Source organism: Pteropus alecto, unplaced genomic scaffold (genome assembly GCF_000325575.1).
Source record: "Pteropus alecto unplaced genomic scaffold, ASM32557v1 scaffold239, whole genome shotgun sequence".
Taxonomy (NCBI): Eukaryota; Metazoa; Chordata; class Mammalia; order Chiroptera; family Pteropodidae; genus Pteropus; species Pteropus alecto.
The window spans coordinates 15,938,125-15,956,420 of NW_006494613.1; the positions used below are offsets into that span (position 1 = coordinate 15,938,125).

General features: G+C 34.0%; 1 protein-coding gene and 1 non-coding gene across 2 annotated transcripts in view; both read left to right on the forward strand.

Moving 5' to 3' along the window:
* Positions 1 to 17,668, forward strand: part of NSUN3 (NOP2/Sun RNA methyltransferase family member 3) — a 45,732-nt gene extending 28,064 nt beyond the window's left edge. The window contains 1 exon segment of the mRNA XM_006926253.3: positions 15,783 to 17,668. Within this exon segment, the coding sequence (XP_006926315.2) occupies positions 15,783 to 16,053 (271 nt within the window). The 3' untranslated portion in view covers positions 16,054 to 17,668.
* On the forward strand, positions 13,681 to 13,785 carry LOC112474524. The gene has a single exon (XR_003044383.1). It is a non-coding gene; the product is annotated as a small nucleolar RNA U13 (small nucleolar RNA).
* Positions 17,669 to 18,296: the final 628 nt, after the last annotated feature.

The window sequence follows — 18,296 nt, forward strand, 5'->3', positions numbered from 1 at the left end:
CTTTCCCTATGTTTTTTTTCTGAGTTGTCCGAACAGCATCTATTGAAAACTGTCCATTTTCCAGTACTCTTTAATGCTATTCCTGTTATAAATCAAGTGTCCACATTTACATGGGTCTGATTTCTAGTCTATTTAATTGCTTTATTCATTGATCCTCAAGCTAGTATTACACTAACTTAATTACCATGGCATTAATATCATAGTATGTAGGTACAGATCTTCTCTTGTTTCATTATTTCATTTTGATTTGTTTTGTTAAGAGTATCTGGGCTATTTTTGACCCCATTGCATTTCTATATACATTTTAGAATCAGTTTCTCAAGTTTCATGAAAAACTTCTTGGGATTTTGATTGGAATTACATTAAATAAATCAGTTTATTTAGACATTTTTCCAGTATTTCATGATATTTATAAGTTTATTAAGTCTCAGACTTTGTCTATAGCTTGTTTTGTATTTTCAGCAAAAACTTTCATAATTCTATAATATATATGTGTGTGTGTATATGTATATACACACATATAATTTTTATATGTTATATATATAATATATATATATACACACATATGTATAATTTTTCTGGATTCTGTATGATAATATTTTGCTTAGGATTTTTCCATTTATGTTCATAAGTGAGATTAGCCTGTAATTTTTCATTCTTAGAATCTTCTTATTATAGTTTGGAATCAAGGTTATACTAGTCTCATAAAACGAATCAGGGAGTAAGCTCTCATTTATATTCTCTGAAACAGTTTATGTAACATTGCAATTATTATTATTTTTTTGACTATTTGATAGAATCTGCAATTAAAGCTATATGATTCTAGAGTTTTCTTTGTGGGAAAATTTTTGGCCATTTGTTTTTTTTAATGATTACAAGACTCTTAAATATTTTCTCTTTTTGAATCAATTCTGTGAGTTCTGTTATTTATTTATTTAGGTAATTATCCCATTTTAACCAAGTCTACAAATGTATTGACACAAAGTTGTGTACAATATCTCCTTGTTATCTTTTTAATGTCTGCAGGATTTATAATAATGTCCTCTTTTTTATTTTTGTTAATCAGTCTTGCCTGAGGTTTGTCAAATTTTTATATCCTTTCAAGAGTGAACATTTATCTTTGCTCATCTTTTTAATTGTTAAGTTTGTTTTCTAGTTCCAAACATATGGGGATTTTCTGGTTATCTTTCTTATTATTTTCTTATTTTTATTATGATCAGAGAGCAAATGCTGTATTGTATCAGCCCTCTGGAATTTATTTTGACTTGTTTCATAGACCCATATTAGGTCAGTTTTTACAAATATTTTATTTGTGCTTGAAAAAAATGAATTTTACATTTGTTTATTAGTACAGTATTCTATTTGTTCATTAGGTAACATTTGTCAATTTTGTTATTAGAATTCTCTATAGTATTACTTAAAACTGATCGCTAGTCGTTATTGAAAGAGGTGTGTTAAAATCTCCAAGTATGATTTGGATTTGTACATTTCTACCTATAATTCTGTCAAGTTTTGCTTTAAATATTTTAAGCTCATGTTATTAGAAAAATACTGTTGTTAATAGTCTTCATATTATCTCCAGAATCCTTAGGAGCCACCCTATTTTGGCTATTAAAACATGGGGCTCTACTATTCCTACTTAGTCTTGAGCTAGACAGCTCTGCTTCTATTTATTTTAATTGCCTGTGCTTTTCAGTAATACTTAATTCGATAGCTTATTCCATAATAACACAACTGCTTTACATACATATATACAAACTGACCAAGTCAAGAGTTGCTTAAGTATTTTTAATAATGGAGTAATGTGATTATATTTATTTTAGATTAATTTATTTCACATAGAGGGTGCATAAAAGAGAACAAACAAAAAGAAAAGTAATTAGGAAGTTATTAAAATTTTCAAGGTAAGTAATAATTATCAATGGGTTAAAGTTAAAAAAATGAAGGTATTCAAAATAAGATGATATATAAGCATTTCAGTAACTCATCATATTTATTCAATTTGTAAAATATTAGTGATGTTAGTATGAGTTTAAATTATTTTTCCTTAACAACTTGAGAAGCCTCTAATGGATATCAAACAAAATGAAAACCTTGCTTCTTTCATTAGAAAGGTTTTCTTGGCACTTGGCTTCATTCTACCACTTCCTACAGGAATCTGAACTTGCCATGTGTTTGACCTAAATGGAGTCACTAAAATGCCTTTAGTAAACTTTATGGGCTTTTAATTATTTTATAATCTGGCCACTGCAGGAGTCAAATGACTTTCTTCTTTAAAAGGAGACAGCTGATGTTTTCTTCCAAAGAATTATTTAGGATACTGGTTTTTAAACTTTGCTTTGTAAAGACATAGAGATTCTGTAGCATTGTTTCTGGAGCCATCTTGAGGGAAGAGAGAAGGATGACCAGGAGAGAGCCTCTTAGTTCACCACACACCAAATTCAACTAGGTGTGATAACTTAATCTGGTTAAACTTGTAGTATTTCATTTGGAGAAAGTTTCTTGTTACTAAATATAAAAGTTTGAAAAAACTTTTAAAAATCATTTAAATCAGCAATAAGCAATCTCTATTCATTTATAAGCGCATTTTCTATGGGCCAAAATTAAGTCAGTTGTGGTTTTCTTGAAAGCTTTTTAGTTCTTTGTCTTTGCATGAGTGAAGAGACTATATTTAGTGGTAGATCAAAGATCCTATCTTAAAGTTAGGCCTAATGTGTCTTTTATCACTCTTTTAATTTAAGTAACACAAAACTAGATTCCTTATGTTCAGTCTCAGCAGAGTTGTAAATCTCTAATGCATCCTCCCATATCCATCTTAATGAGGTAATTAACTGTTAAAAAGATGTATTAAAGTTGAGATCTTCAAGTAGAAGCCGATAACAAACATGTTGAGACTTGTCATTTGTAATCTATTTCAGGAGTACCTAGAGTCATTACCCTGCTCTACCAGTACTGTATACAAAACCTTACTGCCAATGGACAAAACATAATTATCAACATTGTTTTTGTTTCTTAGGTTGACAAAGGAATAGCTGTTGGGTATGGTATCTCTGAAAATAGCAAGCTTGGTCACGTTTCTTTATCTTGAATTTACAGAACTTCTTTGATAATAAACAGTTTGATATCTAAAAATTCGATTTCTTACTGTGAGGACAGTAAAGACGATCCTTAAGGCTTGTAAAAATAACACTTTGAAAACTGATGCTAGCACTGGGTAACTGTTAACCCAGAAACATCTGTATTTTAGATGCTTGTAATACCTGAAACTTAATTTTAAATCTGCATTTACTTGATATATTCTACATGAGCTTCGACATTTCACCTTAATATTTTCTTTGTTTGTTCTGCATACTGGTAGTAGGAATTGTTTATTTGCTTTCTTGCCCACACTACTGTTTTCCAGTAGAAATAGTGTATTAAATTAGTGAAATGACGAGAAACAGGTAGTAGAAAAATGAAAGAAATAGCAACTACCGAAAAGGAACAAAAATAGAAAAATTAGAAAGGAATATTTTCTAATTCTAACTCAACAATGTAACATAAAAAATATGGCATGGTAAAGAAAAGTAAATAAAACAAAAAATATTAAATTTAGAGGAATAAACATTTAGAGTGGGATAAGGCAGAAAAGGAGATAAAAACGTAATCTCATAAAGTAGTTTTACCATTGATTAAATTACCTTATAGTAACTAAAATATTTCTATTGGTATATCGAATTGTTGCGGATTTTGGCCTGTGTACCCGGAAGTACCAAGTGGCACTCAGTGAACTAAGAATCAAAGGAGCTTTATTTACACCTGCAGGCTCAGAGGAGTCACTCTCCAGAGTCTGAGCCCCGAACAAAGGCAGGCAGGTATATTTATACATTGATTACTTCCACATACTTGGCGGTCTTTTGTTTCGCACATGTGGGAAAGGTAGGGTTCAAGGGAGAGGAGGTTGGAAAAATTCCTCTGGGACAGGGTAAATTACTTTATGTTTCCCATATCAAAATTAAGCGAATAATTTTTTTAAAGCTTATATTTATTTTCTGCCTTTTAAATCAGATTGTCTGCCCCCTACACTAACCTATTCTGTTAGATTTCCCTTATGTTTCCAAAAAGGCAGTGTCAAGAATAACATTTATTTTTAAATATGACTTAATAGCATTTTTGGTACCTGTAAGGATCCTGGTACCAGTTTCACTGTAGTGATGGGAGTTTCCTCCCACACCATCAAGCAATTCTCTGCAACACCAGCTGGGTGTCCTATAGTTTAATTCAATTCTGACACTATCTCCAGGTAGATAGTGCCAGATCCCACAGGGTAAGGGATCAGCCCTACAAGATTGCCACCACCTCACTTGAGATGCCAATTGCAAGTCCAGGTTGTCACCTTTGCTTCTGACCAGTCAACTATAAATCAGAAGTTCCCATGACCCCTCTTTTGGTTTGCTTAATTTGCTAGAGTGGCTCACAGAGCTCAAGAAAACAGTTTACGTATGTTTACTAGTCTATTAAAGGATATGATAAAGGTTACAGATGAACATCCAAATGGAAGAGATGCTTAGGGCGAAGTATATGGGAAAGGGCACAGAGCTTCCATGCCATCTTTGGGCACTGTCACTCTCCCAACACCTACATAGGCATGATTGATTAAGTCATTAGCCGTTGGCGATTGTTTCAACCTCAAGCCCCTTTCCCCTCTACCCCAGAGCTCAAGGGGTGAGCTGAAAAACCCAACCCTTCAGTCACATGGTTGGTTCCTGAGAAACAATTTCCATCCAAAGGTGCAGTCCCAAAGTCATCTCATTAGCGTAACAAAAGACACTTTTGTGCTTAGGAAATCCCAAGGTTGTAAGAGCTTTGTCCTAGAAAAGGAGATGAATATATATTTCTAATTATAAAACACAATATCTCAGTACCACATATTCTCAATTTAAAAGTAGTGGCCACGGTTTTCCATAGAGTCAAATTCACTTAACTCAAAGTTAGCAAACTTTTCAACTCATCAGAAATGAGAGCACGATTATTAAGTAGTAACCTTCATTAACAGATTATTTTACTTTATGTAGGAATTTATCTATGATTCCTGTTGACAAGAAGAAAAAATTTTCTCATTTTATGAATTACAAAATTGTTTACAAAATTGTTTTTCTACATAAAGCCTCTGTCCTATATTAGTTTCATCTGTTCTATAATATAAGAGTTGTAAGTTTGAGTTGTTCCCTGTTCAGAATTTTTGAGTGTTAGTCATAATTAATACATTCCTTTGCTTTACACTGAAAAGTTTTCTGCCTGACCACCTCTTGATTATAGTAGCATCTATTCATTCGTTTAATAAGTATATTTTTAGAGCATACTCTCCAGTTGCACTACATATAAAAAATACAAAACAAATATAAACCCTGTTTTTGAGAAGCTGAAAATTTATTGCTTGGGAAAAACAGAAGAGGAAGGAATTCTATGGGGAATGAGTGAAGTTTTCAGAGACTATGTGAGCTTTGAAGTGGGTATAGGAAGGATGAGGAAAAGTTAGCCTGGTCAGAAGGAAACTGAAAAATAGTTATATAAACATTACAACTTGTTAAGCATCTAGAAAGATGAATGAATTTTAACTCTGACTTGATGGTTAATTACACAATAGTGTTTGTGTTATTCTACAAGGGGCAGAGGTATTGCTGGCTGTCAGGATTTGGTCAGAGAAGAACCCTCACAACTGATGTAAGGGATTTCTTATAGGAATTAGATCTTAATCCTTGGAGGTAGTTAAGCAGTCTATAGAAATTGTGTGTGACTATGCCCCTACTTCTAGTGTGAGGGTTGAAGTTAGCAGGGTCAATAGCAAGCACATGAACTGGGAGGGAACAAAGGCACACTAGAACCCAGAAGGAGAAAGCGGAACCACGTCTTACTATCACCAGAACCTGCATAGGTTTCTTACCACTACTAAGCATCCAACTTTAATAATGTGTAATCTGAATAACTGGTGCATTTTGTTATGGAGCTGCACCGTAACTTAGTTTAGAATTCAGAGAAGCTGAAGGGAGATCCCGTGATTGCAGATCCAGTGCATCTGTAACATGTGGGTACACTAAGCTACATGTTCGTATCAAGAAATTTTGAGTTACATAGACACATGTAACATACAACCCTATCAAGATTTAGAACATTTTCACCACCCCAGAAAGATTCCTAGTGTTTCTTCAGAATCTATTTACTCCACTTACCAAAGGCAACCATTCTGATTTCTTTTACTGTAGATTAGCTTTGCCTTTTCTCAAACTACATAAAAATGTAATCAAAAAGCGTGTCTTTTTAATCTGGGATTTCCCCTTAACATAATGTTTTTGAAGTTTATTCATATTGTATGTATCAGAAGTTTGTTCTGTTTTATTAGGTGAGGCATGAGAGCAACATCTTTGCTTTTGGACTGAATCCTGTTGCCCAGACAAGAACATTTACTCAGAAGTGCTTGAGCAAGGCTTGAGACCACCTCTGTAAGAGCTACCTCTTCAGGGATAACTTTTTACCACTGCTTCACTTTGGGGCACAGAATCTGTTGACTTTCCCAACCCTATCAGGCCCAAATTACTGAATTATTAAGTCAATTTAGGTTATAATCCACAGGCAGACAGACGTCCTTGGTAGAGCTTCACTCCTTCCATCTCTGTTTCCAATTTCCCAAGATCTATCCTGAGCCTTCTCTCATTAACACACACTAACGTTTTGAGATTTTCTTCTATTCACCCTAGAGTTATATAAGCACATGATCTGTTTTCTAAGATATCATAACCAATGGTTTTATTAAGTTTTTTCCATGGTATAATAAGGGCTATTGGCTGTATTAGGGTTCTCCAATTTGAAGGATGGGCCAGCAGGCTGGAGATCCAGAGAAGAGTTGTTATTGTGGGTCAGGTTCAAAGGATATCTGCTAGCAGTATTCCTTCCTGTTCAAGGGAGTCAGTCTTTTGTTCTTTTCAGGCCTTCAGCTGACTGGATGGAGCCTACCCTCATTAGAGAGGGCATTCTGCTTTACTCAAAGTCCACCAATTTAAATGGCTATTTTTTCTGAAAATAACCCCACAGAAACACTCAGAATAATGTTTAACCAAATATCTGGACACCATGGCCCAGCTAAGTTGATACAGAAAATTAGTATTCACTGGCTTTCTAGTCTGTACTATTTGTTTGACTTTGTCCCCTATTGCTTGCTTACTAAGCCAGTTCTGCATTTTAGGTTTTGCTAAAGTAACTACATTTGGTGCCAAATTCAGTATCAGTTAAGATAATTTATCTTCTAATATAACATAGAGAAAGAAACAAAGAGAGACTCAAAACAATAGTAACTTAAGTGAAAGTCTGAGTGGGCTTCCTGGGGTTGTTCTGGCCATCATTTGATTGCCTGACTCCACCATCAGGGATCCAGGCCCCATTTATCTTTCAACTCATGGTCCAGGGTGGGAATTCTGGCTCTTGCTATTTAATCTGCATTCCAAGTAGGAAGGAGCAAAAGAGTGTACCTCACATTACTTTCACTCACATCTCATGGGTCAGACTTAGTCAGGATTACCTTTAGTGAAAGGCAGCTTAGGAAATCAGCCTTAGCTGTGCCCAATTAAAAATCTCATTACTACTGAAGGAAGTGAGAACAGATATTGAAGAGCAATTAGAAGTATCTATTACTAGTTGGAAAATTCCTTGATCAGATGACACTGGAGGAAGCAAAGAAAATTAACAAGAAAATCCTTTATCAAGAAAACCAATTTGAAAGATTTTACAGAAGAAATAAATGACAAAAGCCTCAAGTAAATGAATGGGAGGGGAATAGACATATGTCATCAGATTTGCAAGATATTTTCAATGAAGAATTAATAGAATTTGGTGATTGATTGGCTTTAGAGTGGGAAGGGAAAGTAGGTGTCAAGGATAACTGCGGTTAAGAGCATATGATGTACAGCTTTAGTTCCCAAATTTGAATCCTCTTTTGGACACTTAGTAACTGAGTGGACTTGTAAAAGTTGCTTAACACTCTTGCCTTCGTCTTTTCTTCTGCAAAGTGTGAATAATAATTCATGTCTCAAAACTTAATGAATCAAATGAAATAATGTGTAAAACATCTAGGAAAAAACTTTAAGAAGATAAACTAAGGATAAAGTTATAGAGAAAACTGATATTTAAGGGATGGGAAGAAGAAAGGTATCTGAGGAGGCCAAAAGGGAACTTCAGAGAAGTAAATGATGAACAAAGAAAGAGTCATGTCCAGAAAGCCAAAGTGGGAAAAAGTTTCTTGAAGTTGAGAATGAATGACAGAATCCAATAGTATAGTAGGATGAAAATAAGCCTTTTAGCTTGGGCTGGCTTTATACTCGTTTTATCAAAAAGCTTCTGAGGAAACATATTTTTATGTACCTTTTAGAGTTGTGGAAACAATTCGATTAAATGAATTACCAGATAGTTTGGAATTTGGAATAATTACCAAATTACTCCAGATTATTTGGAATTTTAATGGAGTAACCACCTTTGATATCTAACCATTGAGTCTTATTTGTTAAAATTCTTTAAAACTATGATTTAGATGTCAGTCTGTGATGAAAAGATTCAAATTATGTCTTAATGTGAGGTGTTTCATTTACCTCACCATAAATTCTGTGCAATGGCACTTTAATAGGTAAAGGTTGTATGTGCTATAAAAAGAGAGGGTAGCCAAGGTTCTCCGGTCATAGCTTCAGACGTATTAATTCTTAGTTCGTTATGTTAAAAGTACCTAAAAGTACATAGTTATTCTTTACCTTCATGAGTATTTGGGACAATTAGGATGATGAAATGTATGTATGCAGTATCCTCTGCCTTATTGCCCCAGATTCCATACTTACTTCAGCAGTGATAATACTTATTTCAGAGTATATAGCATTGGCAAACCTTGTGGTCCTTTTCCTGGTATTATACCAGGGTGACAGTCTTTGTGCTTCATTAATTGGCTGTGTAACTTTAGGCAAGTCACGGAGTCTTTGTGACTCCCATCTGATAAACTGGGTCAGTCTATTTGCCCTGTGTACCTCATAAGGTTTTATTAAAACTCCATGTGTGAAGTGTTCTTTAAATTAAGCACCAAATAAACATAACATTAATTAGGCTGATCACTTGTCCTTCAGTCCGTTAACACAGGAACAGTGTCTCATTTGATTCCTGGACCAAATCCACATTTCTGTTGATTCAGGAATATTCTCTTCTCTCCCTCCTCCTCCCCTTGCCCTCCCCCTCTCTACAAGAAAGTATTTCTTCATGGAGAATTATGTGCTGTGTGTGCAGTGTCCTCTGTAAGCATTTCACCTTTTCAGTTTTGGATTTAGTTTGTCATTTGAGCAGTAAGATACAAAGATTGCCAGTAATTTTTATGCATTTTTTACACTAATAATTATATAACTTTTTACATAGGTTTCAAGTGACCTTATAAAGTACCCTTATATAGAAACTCTGAAACATTAATTAAATCTTAAATGCTTACAAGGAACCAGTTGCAGGATTGATGCTCCTATACTCATTTAAAATTTTTGAGATTACTGCAGTATTACTTGATTTTAAAAATGTTTATTGTTAGAGCTTCTAAGATGGGGGGGGATTAGCTTGCTAATGTTGTGGCAATAAAGGAATCTGTAAGTCTGTTTTACTTTATTGCTTGCCTGTATTTACATCTGAAAGAATGGTAGCTGTTGCCTCGATGCTTTAATGGTGATAGAAGGGACAGGAAGAAAGATGAAGAATAAATATATTAATCATAGGAAAGTTTAGCTATAATCTGAATTTTTCAAGAGAACAGATATCTGTGATTGCTTTACTTCTGCATCAGAAATTCTTATAGGAGAGACAATGACTGTGACTTCAAACATGTTACAAGGGAAATATAACAAGAAGTTGTGTATCTCCTGATGTGAAGTCATGAGGAATTAATGAAAAGGGGAGAAAAATCACTTTCTACATTGGTCAAAAGATGGCACCATTGCTGTGCTGATTGTTTTCTATAATTTGGGCTTATGCTTTTTAAATGCAGAAAATAGTTCAATTTAGTGATCTAATTAACACTGACCCTCCCAACACAATGCTGAATTTCTATTCAAGAACCAGAAGAATAGACCAGAAAAGTGGAATTTATATTTTTAAAATGTGTTAGGTTGTTTTAATAGCCATTTATAAAAATAACATTCTCTGAGACTCAGAGATTTACCATAGGAACAACAGGACACCTGCATCAAGTTTTCAATTTTCATCAAGTTAGAAATACCCTCCCTTTGGAACTTTGATAGCTGTCGGGTTTCAAGATGTTTTAGTTTTTCATATGTTTGTTGGCTTAGTTTCTTTCAAGTCATTAAACTTCTGCTTTTATTAAGGTAATTTTTTTTCAAGGTATTAAAATTATGTGATATTTTTCTTTTGTTTTCCTGGGTCATTATATTTTACTTATTGATAGTTGGAAAGTTACATGGACTAGTCTAGAAATGTAAAGGTGGTCTCTCTTCTTGTGCTGGGAAAGCAACACTTTCTCATCTTATTTCTAAGCCAGTATCTTAAGTGACTCTTGGGACCTGAGTCTCTCTTTTTCACTAAGCAGATCTTTCATGGATGGAGAAATTCAGTGAAAAGCGCTGAACAAAATGATGAAATGAACTCCTGGGGGGACAAAAAGGCTTTATTATTGATTGTACATAGTGTTCTGTAAAATACAAACATACAGTGTATTTTGGGGAGGTGGGATGGAAGCCTGATTGTATTGAGAGAATATGAAACAATCTAGTTTTCCTTCTTTATGTTACAATAAGAAAACACTAATGGACTCCTGCATATAGACTGCAGATTTGCCTATCCGATGCTTTATAAAGTTACATTTAAATGGTTTACTTTTAAAAATAATTAAATTAAGCTTTCATCAATTACTGTGACTAGTTTATCACATACATGTAGTACAGAATATATTTTATATAGCTTTGCATCATAACTCATTTGAATCTAAAATACAAGTCCAAAATCTTATTCAAAACTTTTGAGGCCGGATGTGTTTCAGAATTCCATTTTTTTTTTTTAAATTTAAAAAAGGTAACAAAATACATATGTGGTATATCATGTCACCCACTTCCCCCAGTAGTGTTTGGGGCAACATCTTTTAATTGAATGTTAGTATGTTTTCAGCAAAACATATGAATAGTTATACCACAGGGGCTGAGTCTTGACCATAAATAACTTTACATCAACTTAGATAAAATTTTGAGGCCAAATGAGTCGGTCACGAACTTAAGAAAAGACTGGAAGTCACAGAGCTTTTTTTGGGTTTCACAGTGGTATATCAGAGATAGTAGACCTGAAGTACCATTCAGGTATACTCTGTGAACTGCCAAAATTTCATTAAGGTTTTCTGTTTATAAATGGGGAAGTTTTAATTTAACATTATATTCTATTTAATGGTTTCTTTTTTTAGAATATATTTTGTTCTGTTTTTATCTGCTTTATTGACTAAGTGGTTCAAGCACAGAATGCATTTCAGCCTATTCCATAATATAGTGAAAGACAACCAGAGATTTGGAGAAATTTGTACAGACAGTATCTGCCATAAAGTGACAGGATATCTGGCATATGTTCTGTGGCAAGAAAGCCATCATTCTTTTTCTCTGTTAGGAGTACTTAGGGCAAAAGTATTTCTCATTCTATTTTATGCTTTATTATTAATCAAGATCAGCTTTATTTCCTACAGCAGTGTTGTGAGATAGAATCTTATTTCATATTTTAAGTATGGGTAAGCCTGATCAGCACTTAGGAAGTTTCTGAGGGGAATATAGATACTTCAGGGGAATGATGGAGGGATTGTATTATGTGGTAATTCTACTTCCTTTGAAGGACTCCCCCTAGCTCTGCATTACACTTGGACATTGTGTATTGAATAATATATAAAACCTAAGATAATGTCTACTAGTTTCCATTTAATTTTAAAATATTAGGTTTGCTTTTACCTAATTGATCAAAATAATACTTTTGCTTCATTTATTATAGTCATGACATCTTTTTCTACCTTCTATTGGTATGATTAGAAAGCTCTTCTAACTCTCTGTAATCATTTATAGTTCAATGGTAAATAATGCCAATCTTAATACTACTTGGTTTTTAGTAATTTCATGCAATATAGTTAGTGGTATTGCACAGGTGAAAAATTACCCATTGTTCAGGATCTTGTTAAGCCATGAAACAGTCATTGAGAAGCTGAGGGGACCACTCATTTGAAGGCTAGGGGAGGATATTCTTATGCCAAATTCATGCTGCTTAGTTGTTTCATTTTTATTCCTCTTATTAAAAAAAATAATAATTTTTCATGGTATGGAAATTTATACAGGCATAAAGAACCCTTTTGCCTTCTACTAGAACCCAGATCCAATGTCTTGTTTTTCTTCTCTAATCTTGACTTATCTTTTTATATAGTCATTATCATGACTTTGCCAGTTTATTACTATTATTTATGTCCCTCTAACTTTTAAATTGTTTTTTCACCCTCCAGAATTTTAAATTACTTAGTGGGCTTGTTAAGAACTACTAAGCAATACCTTTCTTTCATTCTTATCATTTTTCTTCTGAAGCAACACAATCCTTCTCACATCCTACTGTGTCTAACTGTTCTGAAAATACTCATATAGTTTTTTTTTTTTTTAATAATTTGGTGGAAACTTAATAACAGCTTGGTTCTGATGGACTGTTTCAAAATATGTGTGAATCGTTATGGAAGCAGATTATTTATCCTAGACACTACTAGAGTGGGCAGAGTACTGCATATTTGGGTACTTATATTTTAGGTATGCATTTTCATTTAGTATACTGTAAAACACATACTAAATATCTTTTAATTTTTATTAGAATCCCAATACCAGCAGTAAGTTTTTTAAATCATTAAACTAATTTGATTATAGACTTGTTAAATACTCGAGCCTTAACTAAAATTGAGTACCTGTTGTCATTTATGTATCAAAAGTGAAGAAACTCTTATGCATATTGATAAATGCTAATTATAGAGATAGATTTATACTTTGTGCAAAACCAGTGGTGGATCTCAATGTGGACTATTTCAATTCATGAGATAAAAGCCTTCTGTGGCATAAAATAATTTTCAGTGTAGAAAAGTCTTGGCTGTGTGAACCTTGGAAATGAGTTCTTTTTTCCCCCACATTGCCTGTTTTTCTTGATTTTTGAATACAAAATTATGGTATTTTGAAATTCAAATCTACTACCAGCAAAAGGACAAAACTAGTATTTAAAGAACAGTCACCAGCAGCAAAACCAGAACAATTGGACAGGAATCCCTAACATTTTGCCGCAGGATGTTGAGATTAACCCAATTTGTAAAAAAAAGCCCTTTGTGTTGCCACATACAGTTTCCTTGTTTTGAAAATATGACCAGTTAAGTTATACCAACCTAATTTTAGAAAGATAAATTATAAATGTCGGAATGAAAACAAAGCAGAAAAATCAGCCAACATTGGCAACATTATAGAAATTAATTTAAATTTGCATCAAACCAAGAACATATTGTTTATAAATGATAAAGCTTCTATGTACTTTTGTACAGCTGTAATGAGAAAGAATTATACTTCAGGCATTGGCTTTGCTAATTGTGGAATGAAAATCAAAAAAATTCCTTTATTGGTAGTTTGAAGATATCTGTGTTCGATCCTTTTGTGGTTCATAAGTGCAATGATCAGGTATTCAAACTGTTGTGTGAGATGGTGCCTCCCTCAAACCTTGTTACAACCTGGGCACAGTACTCGTCTGACATGAGATGGAAAAAAGAAAAAAAAAAAAGATATCTGCATTCAAATCTGTATATATCCCTTGCATAGCTAGTAATCTTTTTTTTAAAGAAAATCTTATATCCATTGCTATAGTCAGTAGAAAGTGATCCAAAATGAGTGTTGTAACTTAAACAATTTTAGCAAAATTTAGCATCTACCAATGCCTTAATATATCAATGTGAAAAAAATTAAAATGCCATCACCAAGTGTGTATTAGTTTCTTATCGCTGCTATAATAAATTACTACAAACAGTGGTTTCAAATAACACGAATGTATTATCTTATACTTCTGGAGGTCAGGAGTTCAAAATCAAAGTGCTGGCAGAGTTATAATTCCTTCTGAAGGCTCTAGAGGTGTGCTAGAAACTGAATGCTTGTGCCCCTCCCCCCCCCCCCAAATATATATATTGAACTGTTAACCCCAAAGGTGATGACATTAGGTAATAGGGACTTTGGGAAGTGACTAGTTTATGAAAGTGGAACCCTCATGAATGAGATTAGTGCCCTTTTAAAAGTAGATCCCAGAGAGCTCCCTTGCCTCTTCTGCCATGCAAGGACACAGCAGCCATCTGTGAACCAGGAAGCAGGTCCTCACCATATGTCATACCTGCCAGTGCCTTGATCTTGGGAATTCTCAACCTCCAAGACTATGAGAAATAGTTGTTTATTGTTTCAGCTACCCAGTCTAAGGTATTTTTTTAATAGCAGCCTGAGAGGACTAAGACAGGAAGAACAATTTCCTTACCTTTTCCATCTTCTGGAAGCATCCCACATTCATGGCCTTTGGCCAGCAATCCTGTTATTTCAGCCTTAGCTTCAGTCATCACCTTTCTTTCTCTGACTCATCCTGCTTCTCGTTTCCATTTATAAGGATCTTTGTGATTATGTTGGGCCCACTGAGATAATCCAGGATAATCTTCCCATCTAAGAGCCTTAATTAAATCACATCTGCAAATACTTTTTTGCCAGGTAGCTCTTCATTATAAACTTCAGTTATTGGGATGTGCTCTAGTCATTTAAATATAGATGTGAGACATGGGGCGGACTGTACTCTTAAATCCAGTAGAAATTCTAGAACATGATTTTTTTTAAAGAAGTTCTTGATTACTAATTGTTCTAGGGTTTTCACCACAGCAACAAGACTAAAACTTTTCTGGTTTTATGTCTCAGTAGATGACCTTGCATCCCATTTCACTCTTATTATCAAGGCTATCATGAACTTTCATTTACCTTAAAATATCTTACTTCTCTGTTCATGCTCCCAAATTGTTTCAGATGAGGAGATGAACCCCATCTTTTCTAAAGCTAATGCTTTCATTTGCAGTCTGAAGCCTGGGACTATTCTTCTCTTGGATCTGCATTTACATTTATGTGCAAGTCTTCTACTTAAAAACAACAACAACAACAACAGCAACAACAATAAAAACCTTTCTTCCCATCTTTTCCCTAAAGCGACACTTAAATCTGGTGAAATCTTAATTTTCTAAATTCCGCCTCCTTTTAAGTATAGGCATTCTCTGAGAGTCTGTATTTAGTCCACTGTTTCTTGTTGTTTTTTGTTTTTTTTAAAAACTTTTCCTGGGAAATCCTATTTTTTCCCATGATATCCACTGCCACTGAGCCCTAACCACCTTCCTGAAGGTTAGATGCTCCTTTCCACCTACCCACTGGAACCACTCAATATATTCAAAGACAAACCCATTATTCCATGCTCTCCCCCGACTTTCTTGTCCTTTAAAGAACAAAACAATGAACCAGACATCCTCTCTGTCTTACCTGTGTTGATTGATCTGATTACCATTTTCCTAGTCATCCAAGGATACATTAGAAATAGTTGTAAGGATAGAAAACATTCAAAGTTATTGCAGTCTGAGTCTGGGTAAGGTTAGTGTCAAGTATGCAAGCTTCCTTTCCTTCAGACCCTGTAGTTTGCTTTTAATGCACCTAACCAATCTAATTAATTTTCCTAATTACGTGCAGGTCTGCAGTTAAGGCCTTACGTCCTGGAGGGTTACTTGTGTACTCTACATGCACACTTTCCAAGGCAGAAAATCAAGATGTGATCAATGAAATTCTAAACTCCCACAGTAACATGACACCTGTGGACATTAAGGAAATGGCAAGGACTTGCTCCCAAGACTTCACATTCGCACCCACTGGCCAGGAATGTGGGCTCTTGGTGATTCCTGAGAGGGGCAAAGCCTGGGGCCCAATGTATGTGGCCAAATTGAAAAAATCGTGGACTATATGATATTGGTGATGTACATTTTGTAAACTATATCGATGTATTACATTTATTTTTCTGGGCTCTCTACATATTAACATTTAAATAATTGTGATGTTACTTTTTCTGGGTCTATTTGTAATCCTATTTAGTTAATACAATACTTTAGCATTTCAGAATTTAGGCTTGAGAATTTTCTGGGTATATGTTTTTCCTAGAAATATATCTATAGCGATGATTTAAGATGGTACAGATGGTGTTTGTTCTGTGTAATGAATCTGCTGTCTTTTACTTGGCATTTTGTAGTTAAATTAATCTATATGGTTTTATGCATAAGATGTGTAGAAATATATTTTATCCGTGATGTTGGTACTTTGAACCTTTAAAAATGCACATTTGCTGGCTCTCTTATTTTTATCGTTACAAAATATACAGACTCTTTCAGAGCTTTTACCCGCTTTTCTTTAAGAACTGATTGGTATTCTGAGACTTAACTTCTTAAGCACTATTTCTAGTTCTAGAAAAATAAGTTTCTTATTTGCTAAGTTGTTTTTTGTTAAGGACTGTCTTCTGTTTACTGCAAAGGTCAGTGACTCTATTGACACAAGCTTTATTTCTCCACTTTTTTTGTATTCACAAATACAAATTGAAAGGGTAAATTATGTTGAAAGGCCATTAGAATAGCAGATTCACATGCACATGTTTGATTTCGACATTCAGCTTGTAGAATAATGGAGTCTATCCAGCAGGCTATAAAGCAAGTACTCAAAACAAAACCAGAATGATTAATAACTGTAATAACTGAACTATATTTGGAGAGTTTTGTTACATAATTGCAGTTATAATGAGCACTACAGAATCTGATTATCTTAGAGTTGCAATCTGGAGGGGCTTTTTATGAAATGTTATATGAGAGTATGATGTCACATATTAATGCACAAGAGGGAGATACCTAATGAGAATGGATTATATGATTACTAAAACCCAATACCATTTACTAGGTGGCTCTCCTCTTTACACATATTCTGGGACGATTTAGCTTTTAGTACTTAGGGTTTTAGCTTCAAGTTTGGATCCTGTGTTTTCTGTAGAAATTGCTTCACTTAGTGTCCAAACATAATTTTCCAACTATTAAGAAAAAGTATGCAGCATACTTCAAAAGATTGAATCTCTTTGGAAATTAGCTTTTTTAAAAAAAATGAACTCTGACTCTTTAAATACAAAATTCTGCAGTTGAATCCTTTTGAATTGTTTATTACATTCTGTGCACTTAAACTAAAGACCGTTTGTTCGTTAACTGTTGTTCGTTTTGCAAGCATGTATTACTGGGCTCCTATAACTGTGGAGTCCTAGGAAGAATATTTTTTCTGTACTTTTATTCCGCCATTAGCCATTTTTTCTTTATATCTAACCAATATGTTTAAAGAAAAGCTGGATCTCTTAGATTGAATCAGATATACTTTGTTAATGCAGAAGATTAATGATAATGGGAAATATTTTTACTTTTTGTGTTGTTTTTTGGTGTATGCTTATTGGTTGTTTTTTTTCAATTTGAAATCCTGTCTTTAGATACTATAGGTTGAAAAAGTGCATTTATTCTGTGTAGGTTAATTGCAAAGTAAAATTTCAAAATGCACTGTCATTGAATGTCATTGTTTTCCTAAAATAATGCCATGAAGCCTATTCTGAATACTTAGCATGCTATTAGATTAGACCTCCTTATGATTACTGAAAAAAATGCAACTATATTTATATATAGATCTCTCTATAGCTCACTTTATTATTAACAATAATTATAAAACAGCTAACCCTTATTGAGTATTAAATATTTGATTAAGTTCTTTATGCATATTATCTTTTTTGACCTTTAAAACAACTTCAGGAGTGAATATTCTAACCTCCTTCTGTGACTAAGAAAAAAGCTCAGTGCTATTTGTAGCTTGCCAAGGTAAGTAATGGATGGATCCAAGATTAAAACTTGCTCTAAAGGCCGAGCCCTTCTCCCTGTACTATGCTGTCTCACAGCATATAGGTTATAGGAACCCTCAAGACTATCAGCTGGTTTTACCCTTATTCTCCATTGCTTAGTTTTCTACTTGTGTGCAATTCCCTGTTCCCAGAGCATCGCAGGGTTTATCAGTCAATACTGGGGTAAAAAAAAAACTTTGAAATATTTCAGAGTATGTTCTAAGAAAGTACTTCTTGTGGCTGTAATACCCAGAAATCTCCCAAGGAGGTAGGTATTCTGTGCCTGCCTTTTCTTTGTAGGT